The 19,452-nt window shown below is 41.8% G+C and overlaps 1 protein-coding gene across 5 annotated transcripts; it reads right to left on the bottom strand.

Annotated features, from left to right (window-relative positions):
• Nucleotides 1–1,056: 1,056 nt before the first annotated feature.
• Nucleotides 1,057–18,271, bottom strand: CLGN (calmegin). 5 transcript variants are annotated; one of them, XM_052690059.1, is made up of 16 exons: nucleotides 18,140–18,244; nucleotides 16,465–16,714; nucleotides 14,799–14,869; nucleotides 14,201–14,259; nucleotides 13,402–13,543; nucleotides 12,524–12,605; nucleotides 11,543–11,735; nucleotides 9,332–9,521; nucleotides 8,519–8,632; nucleotides 7,785–7,941; nucleotides 7,174–7,389; nucleotides 5,610–5,729; nucleotides 5,279–5,423; nucleotides 3,843–3,914; nucleotides 2,340–2,443; nucleotides 1,057–1,160 (listed from the first exon to the last, which is right to left on the bottom strand). In XM_052690059.1, exons 2-16 carry the CDS (start codon nucleotides 16,630–16,632, stop codon nucleotides 1,080–1,082), a joined length of 1,914 nt encoding a protein of 637 aa, XP_052546019.1. In that variant the 5' UTR covers nucleotides 16,633–16,714; nucleotides 18,140–18,244; the 3' UTR covers nucleotides 1,057–1,079. The 5 variants fall into 5 exon arrangements, with proteins under 5 accessions (XP_052546019.1, XP_052546020.1, XP_052546021.1 ...); XM_052690060.1 differs by having other exon boundaries at nucleotides 1,063–1,160; nucleotides 16,465–16,640; nucleotides 18,140–18,271; XM_052690061.1 differs by lacking the exon at nucleotides 18,140–18,244 and adding an exon at nucleotides 17,965–18,007 and having other exon boundaries at nucleotides 1,063–1,160.
• Between the last annotated feature and the right edge of the window lie 1,181 nt (nucleotides 18,272–19,452).

The following is a 19,452-nucleotide window of genomic DNA, read 5'->3' as shown; positions in this document are numbered from 1 at the left end:
CAATTAACAAACTTCTAAATGTTTTTAGCCTATGAACTTGCTTTTGCTAGCAGTTAACAACTCACTCATGTTCAAGGCAGCTGCCAAGCAGCAGCAGGATTCCAAAAGCTGCAGTTTTGTTGGTTTGTTTTAATATACAGTTGAACTTCAGTAGTTCCTCTTATGATATGCAGTATATTCAAACTATATTAAAAGAAAGCCCAAGAACTCACATTTGTAAAAAAAAAAAAAAATTCATCAAAAAATCTTATCTATATTAATCGATTTCATGTTAAACAAGAATTATTAAATATTTTTAATACACAATATACACTCAGCAAATATTCTATAAACAAAATCTATGTCGATATGGCTCAGAACATGAGAGCTATAAAAGTATGAAAACATCTATATATCACTTCTGTAGTTTTAATATCTGCATTCAAAAGCAAAATAAGTCACATCAATTAACCACTTCTTTGAGTACTCCATTTTAAACTATCTCTTAAAAATAAATTACTATAACCCATGTTTGAAATGAACAGGTGACCACTCTGTAACAGTACCAACTCAAAGAAATGAGATGCAAGAAAAATTGTTGCTAGCACTAAACGATCATACAAAAACAGTTATTGCATTTAGCTCTGCACAGAAAAAATACCTTTTCACTGAACAACGTGAACTGTAGATCCTTCACCTGTACTGCAACACTCTCAGCTCGGATGTGTAAACAGCTGATTCTGTGCTAGAGCTGCAAAAATATTTATTCATGTTCTTAAAAATATTTTAGTAACATTTTTCATCCCTGACTAATATTGATTTCTAAGATTCTTCAAATCTTAAGAATCTGCTTTGTAAAATCAGTTGGCCAACTTGCAGTTTGACTTTTATTCTAAATGTGAAACATTAGGTAACTCTTCTTTTCTTGTTAAAAAAAAAGGGCACCAAGGAATCTTGGGAAGGTTAAAAGAGGTCAGAGAATTAAGAGAGGATAAATAGCAATGTGTCCCATTTTTCCCTTCACATCTCAGGAACCTGCATGTTGCCAGGCTCCTTGCAGTGGCATGTCATGGCTAGTAGAAACACTAGCTGCCAACAACTCAGTCCTTTTGTACTCTTCTTTTGCGCACTGACTTCAGCCGACCATCCCCAGAGCCTGCAGTTTCATCAGCTACTGTCATCTGAAGGAAGAAAATAAATCAGCATTCACATTCTTAAGCAGTGTGCATTTAATCCTTCAAACTTATTTATTCCTCCCTACCCCCAAATCATATTAGCACTCAATACAATAGTTAAATGATAGATTTTTTTGCCCTGCAATATCACACTAATGATAAACGATAAACAAGGTAATGTATAAACATCATTTTACAAGGGGAAAAGGTTTTAATTTGAGGGAGGGAAGATTTAGGTCGGGTGTCAGGGGGAAGTTCTTAACTATGACAGTGGTGAGGTGCTGGAACAGGCTGCCCAGAGAGGCTGTGGATGCCCCGTCCCTGGAGGTGTTCAAGGCCAGGTGGGATGGGGCCCTGGGCAGCCTGGTCTGGTATTAGAAATGGAGGTTGGAAGCCCCACCTATGGCAGGGGGGTTGGAGATTCATGATCCTTGAGGATCCCTTCCAACCCAGGCCACTCTGCGATTTGATGATAAACAAAGTGAGTAAAAGGTTTTTCCTTACTGAATTCCAAAGAAGAATAGCACATCTAAACTAACATCAGAAATTTGTTTATTCCCCATTCACTCACTAGTTCAAAAGCCATGTCTTTTAATTAATTTAGCTAATGCCTTCAAGTGAATATTGTACTAATCTTCCTTTCCACTCGTTAAGCAAGAAGCATTTAAAACATTGTTACTTCCTGTCTTGGAGAGCTACAAACAGTACAGACTGCTCTTAAATCAGCTGTCTGTTTCTCACTTGAGAAGCACTTGACTTACTGAGGCTCCATTCCCAGACAAGGCCTTGTTTCTCACTTCCCTGCATCTCCTAATGGAAGCACTCGATTCAGAAGGCATAGTTCCCAGAAGGTGGCACCACTGGCCTGAGAACATGGCATGCATGCAGTCTCCTAAGTAGGTCACTGATCATGCCATGTTAGGAACTCAGACACCCTGAAAATACCCAGGTAAAAGCAAGACGTAACCTCTCCATATTCCAGTACAGAGTATCAGTCACATGATCAGCTCTTGTTACTGCTTTCACAAAGAAAGGGTTAATGGGTTTATCAGACACTGCATTCCTAGGCCAACGCACAGGAACAAGCTTCTAACAAACAGGAGAATCGAGAAAGGGGTAATCAGTGAAGAACTTGTGTTAGAGCACTGTGAACTCACACAAGGCAGTTTCGCAGAGGAAACTCACCTCATCTTCTGAGCCAGATTTATTTGACTTATCTCCTTCCTGACTTCCACCTGCAACTTCATTTTCTTCATCATCAATATCTTCCCCATATTTACTCTCGTCTTCTGCAGGAGAAATCAGTATTACTTTTAAACGGAACTACATTAGAAACACACTACAGTCACACACTAAGTTGTTCCTAGCCAATTTCTGTTCTGGAATTAACTGCTTGTTTATAATACAATATAAGCTAAACAAAGCAGAGCTACCTTCCCAATGAAGTTGTAGCTTACTGTAGTTTAGTGCATTACTGTACTAAAATAAAGAGAGTAGTGAATGCATAAACACTCTCAGTCTACTCCCCGAGCATCAGACTGGTTACCCTTCTGGGGTCTCTCTCCATTCCATGCATTCTGTGAAGGAAACCACGCTCCCCAGCTGTTTTTGTTTCCACTTTGGGCCTCAGAACTTACAAGCTTGCACTCCCATGCCTGCATTTTAGGTATCTACGTTCAGTATAAGGATTCAGACCCAGCAATCACACCATGACATATTAAATAAAGTTACTTAAGCTTGACAAGTCTTTTATTTCAAACTGCAATCTTGAAGTGAGAATTTCTATGACTTGGTTATGTACTGCAAACATTTCCATCTAAGAGTAAACAAAAAGCAACATTCATGTCTGGCAGAAAGGAAATAAGAAGACAACTGCTGAGCATAACTACCCAAACATCTCTCAGTACTATTCCTGCCATGTGATGCCTCATAACCACTGCTTCACCACAAAAATACAAAGATTTTAACAGCTGAGCTCAGTAATGCCCGAACAAAAGCATACAGACACCAAAAACCTTTGTGCACAATATACTAATAAACTGAGCCAAGCAATTCAGCACATTTGGATGAAGCCTGAGAGTTTTCCCAGCTAAGAGTACCTTATATGTATCTACATTCATCTGCCTCAACTATTGTTATCAAAAGGAGAACTACGACCATAAGGCTGGAGGTCACAGTTTAAGAGAAACATAGACAAAAGTTTTGTTTTAAAAATCAACCCTTACGAATAAAGCTTGGAAAAAGTGTTCAAAACCCTTGCTCAGATGTTGAGGAAGGGAACTAAGTCCCAAGGCAGTGCCATTCAAGTTGCCAGAAATTCACACTCACTGGAGCCACAGAAATGTACAAATCTTTCTGAAACTTGCCATTCTGCCACACTTTTAAACTACCCACACTAAGATGTGACTTGGAAGTCATTCAGTGCTTCACATTTGAAAACAGTTCATTGCCTTCAACTCCAGGAAACAAAGTAGATAATGACTATGAAGGAATTGCAGGAATGATTAGGATCCAAAGGATTAGTAGAAAATACTGATGATTACAGATACCGTGTTGAGAAATCGCACAGGCAACTCACATACACATCTGGCATCTACCTGATGTTCCACCTCTGGCAATGAGACAAACTAAAAAGGAGAAGAGAGATCATTTTCAAGTCCTAGCCCAAGTTATTTCCTTTTCCATTACCTGAAGGAGGAACCTCCCTTCCCATCTTTATTGTATCCTCTATGAACTCTGTCTCTTCCAGTTCTCTTCTATCTTGAGCGAAAAGAATCATATGAGAACATAAGACTACCTATGACTGCAGATATGAGGAGGCAAAAAATAGATGGAAAGAGAGGGAAGATTTTAACCTGCAAGTGTAAAAGGTAGCAGGAAAGCTAAGGGGAGCTAAGCAATTCTACTCAAAAGAAGAAAGGAAGAAAGTCTTTGAAGCCTGGAATGTATTCGAAAGCTTAGAAGACTCATACAAAAGCTACCTACGTTGATGTTGCTCTGCATTTAGTTTAGTAACTGGAAATGAAGATATAAGATGGAGCCTAATTTTGAAATATCAGGAACAGCTGGTTAAAAAAAAAAAAAAAGGTAAGGCAGATGAATTAAGTTTGGTGTAGCAAAGCATTATGCCTAAGTACTCAATTCTCTGAGCACGGGAACACTGATGCAAAGTTAAATATTAATTCATACAGCCAAAACCCATCAACTCTCATGGCCCTTGGTGCAGAAATAGACAGAAATGACAAAGTTCTGGTCAGCAATACAAGATGATGTCACTACTAAAATAACCAGCATTCACGTCTGCTTAGTTTCTAACTTACAATGCCAGCCATTTGCAACTTGCTTTGCTCTTACAGAGCAAAGTAAGAGACAGAAGCTTGCAGTATGAGGCTGAACATTTTCTCACAGGAGTCCAAACAATGCACTGTAAGTTACATGATTCTCTTTGCACTTGCAGGCAGAGGGAAATGCCATCACAGCATCAAAGCCACAGCTGAATAGTTCCACTCGTGTTTGATAACACAACATGAGATGCTCATGTTACTCTTCAAATGCCAAAGTGCATCTTACACTACTGATCATTTGTTTCTCCCTTGGAACAGCAGAACAGATCTCTGCAGGCTGGCATTGCATTCCTAGCAAGAGGTATCAAACAAGCAGATTTCAGTACTTCAAATCCACTGTATTTTCAGACTTCAACAAGAGTTACTAGAAGCAATGGGTTTTGGCAGTTCAGGGTATGATGCTCCCACAGAGGAATAAGTCAAGCGTTATGCTAAAGACTTAAGGCTATTCCAGACACATTTTAAAGACAACTTGATTGTAACCACTAACCACCCAAAGAGCGTTCAATATACGAGATGTTTAGGAGGCAGAAGATACGTTTCTGAACATAAGACTTGGAACAATTTATCAAAAGTGAAGAAATACTAAAGAGAACTCTATTATACAACTCTCTTTTTCTCTTGTATTTATCAAAACACTATGGCACACCAATTGCTACAGAGATAAGGCTCAGAGCAAGGCAGATTTGGCATACTGGCTGCAATTACTGCAGCACAGCCCACGACTTAGTTCTTTCCATGCTTTTACATCAATCCAACTATGAAGCAACATACTCTTACCATCTTCGCCAATATCTTCATTTTCTTTATCTTCTTCTAAATCTATTTCATCATCTTCTAGCTCTTCTCTTCCTTGTTTTACTTCTCCCTTTGTAACTGGCATAGATGTATCTGGTTTTTTTAAGTCAAAATCTTCATCTGTTTTCTAAAACAAATCAGACATCCATTTACTTAAACTCAAGATAAAAATTAAACACTCACAAGGAGTTAACTAATACCAACGGCACAGTAAGAGAGCTGTTGCACAAATACTGTTGCACAAATACTAGGAGTTTTCAATCAAGTATTAAGAATGGAGGAAGAAGAAAAACGCATTCAAAATTTCTCTAACCTTTGCTGGCCAGCAGAACAACACACCCAGACCAACAGGCAGAGCTAAAGTCAGGATATAAAGAACCCAAAGCCATGGATGGTCTTCCGCAGCAGTCACCAGTTGACTCAACATTCCAGGCTACATTAAAAAAAATAAAATAAAAAGCATTTTTATCACTCTCACCACTTAGGTAAGCTTACAAAAATGTATATATTTCAACCCTTATGCTGCCCAAAGAAAACCCTTCCAGTTGGAGCAACTTCATGCTTGCTTTTTTGCTCTTTCCCCACACTGTGCTAGCTTAGCTGGTAAGAACCTCCAAGGAGCAGCCAGCCACCTGAAGAGCAACATCTTGCTCCATCTGTACTGCCACTCTGCCTCCTCCAACAGCCAATTAATCAGGCAGCTATCTTCCAGACCGGTTCTGACTTAAGTAGGCAACTCTTGGTTCAGTTAGACTCTGGAAAGGGGACATCAGCAACCAAGGTAGAAAGCTACAGAGGCAGTGGAGTGAAGGAACTTCAGGATTACCTTTTGCTATTGTACAGATACAGATGCAACTCCAGGCACAGAAACAAATATTTGAAATGAGCAAGACTGTGAAATGAGGTGGCTTTCCTAAATTGCCTGGTCTGTTGCTACTTTCTCATCCTTTCTGTGATAACAGCACCTGCCAGAGACTGACCATACTTACACAGCCAATCCATCATTGCTTTCCCCATACCCACGTCTGCTTTCATTCCCCAAAACACAGGACTGCTAGAACAAATCACTTGTGAAAGTGGAACAGACTTCCTAAAAAAAAAAATAAAATGATGCCCCATGCCTGTCGGAATTCAAGAGACAATTTCAACAATGACACTTGGAATCCTGCATGGCCCTAAAGAAGTCAAGCAGCCATACTCTGAATAACCTTGGAATGATTCATTCCAACTGAAGTACTCTCTCTCAACTGCAGTCAGTAAAAACAGCCACTAGAGGGGCTCATGTTCCCATCTATTCAGAAGAATTCATGTTATGACATACGATAGAGAGCTAAAGAAACTGCTGACTGACCAATTGCAGTAAGCAGTGTGGATGTACACACAAAAACAGAAGAACAGATGCAGCTCCAGAAACATACACATATTATTCTCAGAGTTGCATAATACACATCCAAACAGCCACAGACCCAGATTTATTAAATACAAAAAATAATGGCTATTAACCACTTTTTATGGCAGGGGAGCACATGTAAAGCACATATAAAAAGGAGTTAGATAAAAGTGACAACTCATAAGTATATAGACAGGTCTTGGTGCAAATAGCTCAGCTTCCATTCGCTGTCAGGTACTGAATTCTAGTATCACCATTAACAGTGGGAGATACATAAATTACTGAATTCTTGCTACATTTCTTGTTACATGCTTAAGTAAAATGTTGTAACCTTTTAATTTCAGCCCAATACTGACCTGGGAAAGCCGTACGCCAAACCAGGAAAATAATGTCATAGCTATTCTGTAAGATTACCAATCACAGAATAATTATATTACAGAAAGTTATTCCAACAGAACTCCTACCAAGAAGATAATAAAGTCGATACCTCGTTAGCACTTGCTACTAATTTCTTCAAGCCCCAACCATCTGCTGCCCAACGATCAGCTACTTCTTTTTCTGAACATATTATGAAGTTATCAAAGTAGATATCAGATGTCATAGACCAGAGTTCCAAACCAACAGCACCGATAGGTGTCATCTCAAACGGGTGAGGATCTTCAAAATAGTCCGGGTTAGGTATTTTCCGAGGGCTCCAGATTCCCTTTGTAGGGAAAGAAAAACATGCAATAACATTATTATACCTCAAAAATAAATGCAAAACAAACAAAAACACACATCCAGCAAAATACATTTTAATGTAATTAAGACTTTCTGACTATTTCAAATACACGATTTAAAAAGCAAAGGGGCAGCCTCTGAATTTCAGGAAAACAGAACTGGAAATAACCTATAGAATTTTGGCAGGTAGGTCTCAGACTTCTGGCTTCGGGCAGACAGATCTCTGTTAAATTCAATCCTTTTTCCTCCATACTGTGTTACAGCAGTAAGTGACTGTATCAAGTTCAGTATGAAGGGCCAAACATACATACTAATTCCACTTGTCTGCTTGGTTGAGCTCTGCACCTCTTAAATAACAACCTACAATATCGCTAGTACCTGATAATTAGGATTAACTATCATAGGTGCTTTCCATTTCCCTTTATACTTGGGGTTGCTCTTCATGGGACGCACCCACAGTCCACAACCAGGTGCGGTGGCACACTTCGGATTGGGGACCTGAGGGGCTTCCCACTCCCCATCCATTTCTTCATCCCTACAGAAAGAAAGGTACAAATAACCAATTTCAGGTTGGTCCGATGGGAACACTAACATTCAGTATAACTTTGGATCCAAACACACTTTGCTGGGACAACCCCAGAACTGGGTTGAAGTTCAATGGGCTGATCTAACTGCAACGTGCTTTTTCCAGAGTACTGAATGCTTTACAGCCACACATTCATAGCTACTGTAGCTCAGTGAAATGTAATCGTACTCCTACACCCGCAGGCAGCTTGCAGCAGCTCCCCATAACATGCTTTAGGACAACTACGTGTCTTCAAGCATCAACTTTGACAGCTTTGCTGCTTACCCCTGTTCTTTCAAACAGCTCCATACTGTTCACAGCTCTTCAGAATACAAGGCAATTATTGACATCTGCATATTTTTCTACAAGTAGCCTCACAAATCAATAAGTATTTGACCACGCTTGTTATATTCCAACCTCATATGTTAAAGACAGTGAGATTTGGGTTAAGTTCTCATTAGCTCACAATTAGCAAACAAGTAGACTTACCTAAAAAAAAAACAACCAACAAACCACATGAACAGGCCCTCATATACTAAGTTCTTACCAGTCCTTCGGCTTTTTTGCTCTGGGGTCCGGAACATACTGTGGTTCATCATCAAGCCATCCTTCAGGCTTAACAGCATCAAGATCTTCTATTTTGGAAGGCTCATCTTCATCCCTTCAATGACAGACTACTGTTAGAAAACACATCAGCTTGACTCTGAACCAATGCTCTGTTCAGAGGACCTACTGCAATGGATGGGATAACATTCAAGGGCACAACGAAGTCAGACACACTGACAATGAGAATTAGGCACCTACTTCTCTGTTTATAAACATTGATATTTATAAACATACATTTACAATGTTTCAAGGCACTGGTTAGCCCAGAAACAGCTGCCATGAACTGGCAAGTGTCAATCAGGTATCCCTTAAAATTTTCCTCTGTTGAAGTTGCTGTATGAACACCACTCCAGGAAGAAGGAATTAAGTATGCAACACCTGATCTAGTAGTGGCAATCCTGCCCACAGCAGGGAGATTGGAACTAGATGATCTTTAAGATCCCTTCCAACCCAATCCATTCTATGATTCTACTAGTAGTGGAAAAAAAAAAACCAAACACATCCTCAAGTAAGGCGATTTTAGTTACTAACTGCAACAGAATTCAACTCAGCAAAAGTAGAGATTGTACTTCTTTCCCTAAAAGAAGATCAGATCCTCGCACATCCTCCTCAAATACATGTTTTCAACTGTCAGTGAAACATATCCCAAGTGTTGAGAGAAAGAAAAACAACAAAATCAAGCCAGGAAAATATTATAAAACAATAACCTGTATATACTTCTTTTTTTTTTAAACAGATGAAGCTTTCTCCTTACCAGTCATCTGGTTTGACAGCATTGGGATCAGGTATTTTTTGTCTCTCATCCCAATCGTCAGGCTTCTTATCAGCAGGATCATCTATTTCTTTAGGAGGGTTTACTGGAGGAACCATATCCTCAAGAAGGCTTCCCTTACTGATGACTGACTGGTCAATCAGCATTTCAAACGTATCATCTGGTTTTAGCACTAAAAAGAAAAATATTGTATTGAAGAAATAAGGAAGTAGTCACTTGACAAATCAATTTACCTCCAGTCAAAGTCATACATGTGATATTTTTAGACTTAGTCAACTGACAGCCAACAGAACCTTGTGAGCAGAACAGGAGACATTCAGGTACTAAACCCACACATGAGAGGCAAGCCATATCCAACAAATTTGTCAACCCCCCCCCCCCCAAAAAAAAAAAAAACAAAATAAAAAGAAACCAGCAGTTGGTCAAAATTCTGCTGCTTTGCCTTCCTCCTCCCTGCACCACCGAAGACAAACCTTTGCCTCCAAAAGCATCTCAGCTGTCAAATAATAATTCCACCCTTGAAAGCATGAATAAAGTAGAACTGTGTAAATATCACAGCTGGAGGATCATTCAAGCAATATTTTCTTTCAGACTCCAGACTCTGACAGCATCTTTCTCAGTTGTCAGACTGTGAACACAGAACATTCACAGAATCACAGAATGGCCAGGGTTGGAAGGGACCTCAAGGATCATGAAGCTCCAACCCCTGCCACACGCAGGGCCACCACCAACCTCCCCATTTAATACCAGACCAGGCTGCCCAAGGCCCCATCCCACCTGGCCTTGAACACCTCCAGGGACGGGGCATCCACAGCCTCTCTGGGCAGCCTGTTCCAGCACCTCACCATTCTCTCTGTGAAGAATTTCCCCCTGACATCCAACCCAGATCTTCCCTCATTCAACTCAATATCATTTCCCCTTGTCCTGCTGCTATGTACCCTTTCCAAGAGTTGACTCCCCTCCTGTTTGTAGGCTCCCTTTAGGTACTGAAAGGCTGCAATGAGGTCACCCCGCAGCCTTCTTTTCTCCAAGCTGAACAAGCCCAGCTCCCTCAGCCTGTCTTCATAGGGGAGGTGCTCCAGTGCCCTGATCATCTTCGTGGCTCTCCTCTGGACCCTCTCCAACAGCTCCCTGTCTTTCTTGTGCTAGAGGCTCCAGACCAACATTATATTCAAGTTTTTAAAATATTTTAGCAAGTGCAGGTACCTGATAAGCAAAGGTCACAGAATCAAGCAGTGTCAGACTCCAGAATTGTTGAGACACTGAAATCCACTTCTAATAACCAGTGAGTACATTCAAGTCCATTTACACGCCCATTTAACACAACCAAGATTACTAATTTGAAGTAAATACTCCTCCAGTTTTATGAAGGTATGTGACAGAAGCTCAAGTAACACTTCATACCAACAGTTCGGTACTACCTAAGTAACATCTCACAGCCTATGTTTCCTAATTTATTAAAATAAATGCAAAAATTAACCCCCTTATGATTTTACACAACTGATTTTTCTACTTACGTCTTCCATCACAAAATCATTAGTAGTCACAAACCTGCATGGAGGTCTTGCTGACCATTTATTGCAGAATAAATGCCATCTGAATTAAAGTACCTTTCATAGTTATCTCTAATGAATGCCCCGAATACAGGAACATATACACTCCTTTCTATATACACCCCTTTATCAGGAGAACAGAGTTTGGGAGGGATATTTGCCACACAAACTAAAAGCAGCTCAAACTCATTTATCTTCAGTGAAAGCAGGAACATAACTGTTCACACACAGCTCTGCAGATGCAGGCATCAACGATAACCCAACACGTGGAGGAGAGCAGTGTTCAACACGCTGCAGGAGAGCTCACTGACCTACTGTCAACTCTGATGCCTTCCTATAAGACTGGACTTTTGCCTAAAATATTTTTATCTTAGTATGTACTCAAAGTATTAAATCAGTTCTTCAGGTTAAAGGCTGGCCAAAGCTGGAATGTTTTTTCATGTAAGCGAACATTAAACAGCATTATTTCAAAGCCACTTATGTGTTGCAGTTAAGCTCAGTTATTAAATAACTTAGGCCAAATCATGAGCAATCAGCTCCAGACTTAACAATAACAAAAAGAGGGAGACACGAAGCTTCAGTAGAGATAAATTTCTTTAAATCTTTTTTCTAATTCAAACTTGTAAAAACTAAACAATACCAAGAGTGTACAGATGTGTCTTCTTGTCCAAATAGAATTTTTTTAGGTCCACATCAGGACGTTTTGCATGTTTTTCATCATATTCTCCAGTTTTAGGATTCTTATGCCTGATGATGAAGTGTAGTTTGTAATCTTCACCACATTTATCTGGTCCAAACATAATAGTATAAGGCGTTTTGTCAAAGAAGAACTCCTGTGAAAGTAAAAAAAGAAAGTTCAGGGTGTGTCAAACTGTACATTTTACCAAGTCATTTGGAGCACTACTTGTCCACATTACTGTGGACTGCATATATACAACATGGTTACCTTTTTCTAAGAGGTGTTTGATGTGGCCTCAATCCTAACACTGAAAACTGGCAGGGTAAATCATGGATTTAACAGCTTTTCTAAGTTGCTGAAACAGCCTAACCACAGAGATCACTGAAGCCTCTTCAGACAAGGTGAATGTGCTTAGCAAGTCCTCACCTTACTTCTTTACTTCTTCTTGACCCTTGCATTAAGTGGAAATGCCTGCCACAAATCAAAGCACCCAAGTGTACTCTTCTGTGTATAGTAAAGTACAAGATGGAAGAGAACCAGATTCTCTTCTTCACAGCCATTTGTATTTCGATAAAGATGGAAAACAAGGTGTTATTATCCAGCGTTTCAGTGGTGCTTTCTCACTCCACCGTAATAATAAACAATCCCTCAACACCAGATTCAGTTTTCTTCCAACTACATTGCATATGGCTGTTGTGAAATTTCAGTTGTTTGTTTGTTTGTTTGTTTTTAACTATTTATATGATTTTTCTATTTACCAAGTACCAAGGTGTGTCTTCAAGCAACTACTTGAAGGAAACCCACTTGATTTCTGCAAGTTACCTTCCCTCAAGACACATCCTGTAACAGATGTGCTGTTTGAGGTGGGTCTGTGTTTTTATTTATTTTTAAATATGCTCATTCCTCAATGAAACAGTCAGTAGCAAATGTAAAGGGGCATACCAGATCCAGGTCATCCCTACTGGAAAGAAGTTTAATATATGCACCACCGCAGTCAATGCCTCCTTGAAAATTCACTTCATATCTAGGCAAAGAGCAAATTAAAAAATATATATATTCATCATATCAGACAAACACAAATAAACTTCATATCTGCAGTTCTACTTACAAGCACGTTACAACCATGTCTAAGTTGCTTGATTTTTTATTAGGTGCTGCTGTCAAAATATTCCTATGTGACTAAAAGGTTTTCAGTTGCCACACAAACCAATACAGTAGCAATGCCAGCCACAACAGGTAGCACAACTGCTACAGCACCACAACTGCTACAGTTGGGAACAGCAGTAAGACAAGTTTCAAACTTGTGATGACCCTGAGGCCGATGGCCCTGCCTGTGGCAGGAGGTTGGAATCTGATGATCACCGGGGTCCTTTCCAATCCAGGCCTTTCTGTGATTCTACAAAAGTGAGGCAGAAGCCAGAAAGAGTTCTAGGAATTTGTTCTCTTTGAAAACACCCACACAGCACACTGGATTTAGCTGGAGGGATCCAAATCGTCATAGTTGTTACACAGAAATACCCTGCAGTGTAAAAGCAGCATACTCAAATCACAAGTTAAATCTTTTTCATTTAGGACTGAAAATTAATTAACTTGTAAAGTATTTTATAAAACAATAACTTACATCCAAAGTATTTCAAGAGTTGGAATATAACTTCTTACACTTGAACTACAATCTTAGTTGCTTATTTTCATTCATACTTACAGCCCTGGTAGCTCTGGCTGTGTCAGTCTGTGCCGCATGAAAGGATTTACATGACTTTACTGACTCAAAGACTTGAAGCATGATAAATATCAAGCATGGAATCTGAAGAAATACTTACTGAACAATCAAAGGTTTTTTATCAAAAATAAATGCCTCTGTCAGCATAGCTGATATTGCATGATGCTTTGCAGCTGATTTTAACACTAATCCTTTGTCTCCAGGTACTGTGTTTTCTTTCAGCTCTTCTACTTCCCACCTTCCTAAAAGAAGGAAACAAACATCAACTCTGCAATCTTTGAGAAAAGCAAACAACATGCTGATGAAATACATCATAGCCTTGTGGCAAAGAGAAGCAGAGTTCACAGCATAGAAGACCAATGGCCAAAGTAGAGAAGTCTTGACATTTGATGGCAAAGTTCAATAACAGTCATCCAATAGAGCACTGATAATTCTCCTTCGGATACAAGTGATTATTCAGGACCACCCTACACTTCCCAAGCTCTGCAGCACTACAATACAAAAAGAAAGTTGGCAGTGCACAAATTTGATGCCCACATCTTTCCATCAAATCATCCATACAGCATTCCAACCAGTGCTTCAATTACAATAGTCAGAAGCCACTAGAATCCCAATTCACAGTAAAGACAGTAAAATAACATCAGCAGGTCAGAAGATTTCAGATCCATCTAACCTAGCGTTTTGGCTCAGACAACAAGGAGAGCAGAAAGCTTAAGGAAAAAAATTCAAAGGAATATGACCAGAAGTTACAACAACAACAGATAACAAGCTTCTGCTTTCAGGTAGGTTTTTGAAGTCAGTACAGCACGATGGGCACACAGCATGAAGGAGAGCTATCTCCCACAAAGCAACAGAACATCAGAACCCATGTAGTCAAAGTACAGATTAAAAACACTTACCATCATATTTAGCAATGTTGTCATCTGTGTCTTCTTTCTTGGCTTTAGACAACACCCAGCTAAAACAACAAGTGTACAAGTCACTTAACTATACAAAGTTGTGCATAGATATAAAAAAAAAAGCTGTAACAAGCACAGGACAAACAGATTGAGTTTCTATCAAGTGAACTTGTGACCTTGATTTCAACGGTCAGCATCATGGAACCTGGTGTAATTTAAAGAATGCAAACAGAAAAGTTGCAACAAGTTTCATACAACACTTCAAAGATTAGATTTCGTGGGAAAACAATACTCTCATAGATCTCACAAAGCTAAGGATTGAGATAAATGGTATTTTTAAGCACTTAAGTTTTTCCATTTACCAATCGTGGTTACCAATAACACGTTGTGATTTGTCTTCAAAAACCAAACACTGTTTCCCCAACATCATCAAAGCTTTCACCATAAAACAAAGTACTCTAACAGCTGATCATACCACCTCCTACTGAAGACATTACTACTGAGAAATTCCTAGCAGGTAAATGAATATAAAGTAATTGCTGCTGCTGTAAGTTAAATTGCTGAAATTACAAGTTTAGAACGTTCAGGTACGGCTTACCCACTCCATCCTCCATCAAAGGTTTCAGCAAAATAAACATCTCCAGTTGGCTTTGGAGTCTGGTACACCACCTAGAAGACATTTACAGATATGTGCTCCAACATAACTACAGTTTTTCAACTGCAATACACTACCAGACGCTATCATATTTATCAATGCTATAAAGAGCTGAAGTGACAGAGTCAAGAGGATGGAGCCAGGCTCTTTCCAGAGTAACCAAGTGATGTGGCAAGGGGCAACGCACCAAGAGGAGCACAGGAAATTCCATATGAACACGAAAACAACATTCTTTACTTGAGGGTGACAGAGCCCTCCAACAGGCTGCCCACAAAGCTCGTGGAGTCTCCTTCTCTGCAGAGTCAAGACCCACCTGGACGCTTTCCTGTGCAACCTGCTCTAGGGAACCTTCTCTAGCAGTGGGACTAGATGATCTCCAGAGGACTCCTATGGTTCTGTAATTGTACATCCATAAGTAGCCCACGCAGACAGACCACCACTGCTGCATTTAAGGGAATAAAACACGCTTCCCCACAACCCCACCTCATTGCTACGGGTTGGGCACGTGTCCTCTACCAGTGAGTTACTTCCTATCTGCCAAGAATCTGTGTGACGTGGAGGTCAATAGCAGCCAAGTACATCAAGACTCTGGGCAAGGGCTTTTAAGGCAGGAGAGTCTGCCACTTCATTCCTAACACCGTGTTAACGATGGCAGAAGAGGCTGCTAGGTTGGTTTTAGACTCACTTTCAGATACCAGAAAAAAACCTTTTCTGAGATGTCAGAGAACTAATTGGTGGTCCTCCCAGTACACACAGCAGGGAGCTCAAAGGCATGCCAGCTTACCACCACTTTCCCCATCCTCTGTTTCTTATGCCCTAATACCTTAACATTTTCAAGTCTGAAACTTCAGAAAGTTTCAGACACCAGCATAAAAGTACAGACACAGTTAAAAGACAACAACTGTGGTCAAAGCTCCTAACCAAAATACTGTTACATATAAGAACACAGAGCATTTACAAAGCTTGCAGCAGTTCTCTGCTTCCCCCCTATTTCTTTGTAAGTTTTTCCTTCTTTTGTTTTCCTGCCTACCTCACACATCACAATTGTTGAACAGTTAAACAGTTAAAAAAAATAAAATAAAATAAATAAAAAAATAAAATAAAAAAAAGAAATCTATAAAAACTGCCCAAATCTATTACCAACTATAGCTTAACAAACACAGGAATACTTTCTGGAAAGAAATAATGACTGTATTTTAATATGTTAATGATGAGAAAAACAAACAAGGAATTGATCTCATTTAAAATTAACAGTGAGACAAAGCTGCTTTCTGCTTTCTTCTCCAGTAATGACACATAAGGCTACAAGGTGTGCTATCAAGGAGAGCTTCAGATAAAAGGTTCCATGCCTAGATCAAAGGACTACAAGATCTTATTCAAGACTATCCACTGCTGGTACGAGATCCAATTTTGCATTTCAGTATAGCAGGGTCATTAAATCACACGCAATGACTGAAAAACCTCAGTCTGGTGCATTTGACACCCATTGAATTGGCAGCTCCATGTTAACTCGCTCTTTTTGAAGTCATTTGTGAACCAATTTGTCTCTCAGTATAACTATGTAACTTCAAATTACACAAGCTTCAATTAACGACATCCAGAACCTTACCCCTAAGGAAGATCCTTCTTTGTCAACATCAGCTTGTTGAGACTCTTGGTCAAAATCCTCCACTTCAACATCCGCACCCAGAACTTCATCTTCCATTTCTGCAGTTACTGAGCTAATTACCAGGAGAACCAAGCACAGCCAGTCCCACTGGGAGTGCATTCTGGTCATCTGAAGAACTGAAAAGTTTAAACTGTAAGCGTTGTTGTGGGGATATTATCACCACTAGCTCAATTGTAGTCCAGGACTTGATCTACAAGAGAAATAACACTAAAATCATAACAAATAAGGAAAGTGAAGCATTCACAACCTCCTGTTCTTTTGGCCACTACTGCCTGCACTTAGTATTCTGCCACTGAGATGCTCCCTGTGCCTCAGAGAGCAGCCACCCTAGTAAGACAGAGTAAAGCTCTTCAGCGATCATTTATTTATCGCAGCAAACTCTAATGATCACAGCAATTTCTTCTGGAAATCAAAGCCCCTTTTTTTCCTCCCTAGCTTTATCAGATCCACCAAGCAATGCAAACATTGGAAACAAAATGATAATTCTTCCATGCTCATTTATCAACCTGCTAGTTCCACCACGCAATACAAACAGAGATCGGTACCAAGGCGAAACAAACACACAAAACACCCACATCCCTTCAGGGCTGTCCAAAAAGAAAACTTTTTCATTTTATTCCTTATTCCTGCTAAGATCTGTTCACTTCATACTGTCTGTACCGACTATACCTACAGCCCAAAGTAAGCTGTTATATGCACCAGTGCCATGTCAGCATGCCAGCTACGCCATAAAAGCCTCACTCCTTAGGACAGACTTGTAGTTTTGGGGAAAGTACATTAAATTACGTTACCATTCTTCCCCCCCCCCAACTATTCTATGCCATTCTTGGTCTCTATGCTTTCCTCTCTTGTCCCAAACATCACCATTACATTTTTTTGTTTTCTTTTTTAATTCCTTCAGCACCTCCAATGCAAAACCTTTAAACTAAGCCTAATAGCTTCTGGTCCTGAAATTGCGTGCAAAGAATAAGGGAGTTCAACGGATTCTGAAGATGAGTTAACATACGAAAAGCTATGAATATCACACCTGTAAGTTTAAGCTGTTTTTGCATAGCTCGGTCACTCTACCGTGGGACCACGGGTACCCACATCACATCCATGTACCAGAAGAGACCTACGAGGCAGCAGCGCTGCTATGAGAGAAGCCCTAGGGAACAGCAACCGCACTGCAACCCCAGCACAACATTACACCTCAAGTAATGAGCCACTGCTCGTGGGACACACACAAGACAGCAGCACGACGGGAGAAACAGCAAGAAGGAACGTTCCGAGTACAAGGACACGTCTCCCGACGAGGGCAGGCAGGACGGGCCCTTCTCAGCTCAATTCCACACCCGCTCCCCCTCCACCCATGGCCACAGAGCCACGGGGCTCGGCTGCGCTCCGCCCGCAGTAACGCACGGGCAGCACAATTCCCGCCGCCGCCGCGCTGCCCCTCACCTAACGGCCGGCGCCCAGCAGCCCCGCCCGCCTTCCCCTCATGGCCGCCGTTCCCCCCCCGCCCCAGTTACAAAACAGGCGACGCACTGCGCGCCGGCCCAACGCCGGCATCCAATCCCCGCGGGGCGAAAAGCGGCCGCCCCGCGCAGCCCCGTCCCCGCGGCGGTCGGATTACCGGCGGCGAGATCCCCTTTGCGCCCCGCCGGCACTTAGCACGGATCCCGCTGCCGGCGCAGCTGTAGCCGCGCACGCGCCAGCGGAGCGCAGGGCGGCGGGCGCTGAGGAGCAGGTGCTCGCGCCGCTCCGCCCCGGCCAATCCGCGCGCGAATCGCGACCCGCACGAGCTCCGCGGGAGGGAGGGATGGGGGCGGGCAGGTGGCTGCGCCAATCGCCGCTCGGCCCGCGGCGGGCTCCGCGCTGACACTGGGCTTCGCCGCGGCGACGGCGCTGAGCGCTGTGGGGCGGCGGGCGGAAGGCTGCGCGGCTGCGGGAAGCGAGTGTCTCGTCCTCTGTTTGCTGTGTGCTTAAATGCTGTGCCTTGCATGAGGAAAAATTACTAAAGGAATGGCAAATTCCATTCAGTTAGACTGGAGGTTGAAAGCAGTATGTTTTTTTTTTCTTTTCCAGCCGAACGTTATCATCATGGTTACTGGGAATTTAAATTGGCTTATCATGGCAGTTCACAGAATCACAGAATGGCCTCGGTTGGAAGGGACCTCAAGGATCATGAAGCTCCACCCCCTGCCACACGCAGGGCCACCAACCTCCCCATTTAATACCAGACCAGGCTGCCCAGGGCCCCATCCCACCTGGCCCTGAACACCTCCAGGGACGGGGCATCCACAGCCTCTCTGGGCAGCCTTTTCCAGCACCTCACCACTCTCTCTTTAAGAATTTCCCATTGACATCCAACCCAGATCTTCCCTCATTCAACTTAATATCATTTCCCCTTGTCCTGCTGCTATGTACCCTTTCCAAGAGTTGACTCCCCTCCTGTTCGTAGGCTCCCTTTAGGTACTGAAAGGCTGCAATGAGGTCACCCCGCAGCCTTCTTTTCTCCGAGCTGAACAAGCCCAGCTCCCTCAGCCTGTCTTCGTAGGGGAGGTGCTCCAGAGCCCTGACCATCTTCGTGGCTCTCCTCTGGACCCTCTCAACAGCTCTCTGTCTTGTACTGGGGGCTCCAGACCTGGACACAGTACTCCACATGGGGCTCACAAGGGCAGAGTTGAGGGGGACAATCTCCTCCCAGTCCCTGCTGGCCACCCCTCTTCTGATGGAGCCCAGGATCCCATTTGCTTTCCGAGCTGCGAGGGCACACTGCTGGCTCAAGTTAAATTTTTCATTCAAGACCCCCAGGTCCTTCTCTGCAGGGCTGCTCTCAAGGACCACTCCTTCCAGTCTGTTTAGATGCCTAGGATTCCTCTGGCCCAAGTGCAAAACCTTGCACTTTGCTGGGTTGAACCTCATTAGGTTCACCCGGGCCCATCT

Source organism: Tympanuchus pallidicinctus, unplaced genomic scaffold, assembly GCF_026119805.1.
Source record: "Tympanuchus pallidicinctus isolate F22 unplaced genomic scaffold, pur_lepc_1.0 scaffold26, whole genome shotgun sequence".
Classification (NCBI taxonomy): domain Eukaryota; kingdom Metazoa; phylum Chordata; class Aves; order Galliformes; family Phasianidae; genus Tympanuchus; species Tympanuchus pallidicinctus.
The sequence above is the reverse complement of the archived record's forward strand: the minus strand, read 5'-3'. Positions and strand labels throughout refer to the sequence as shown.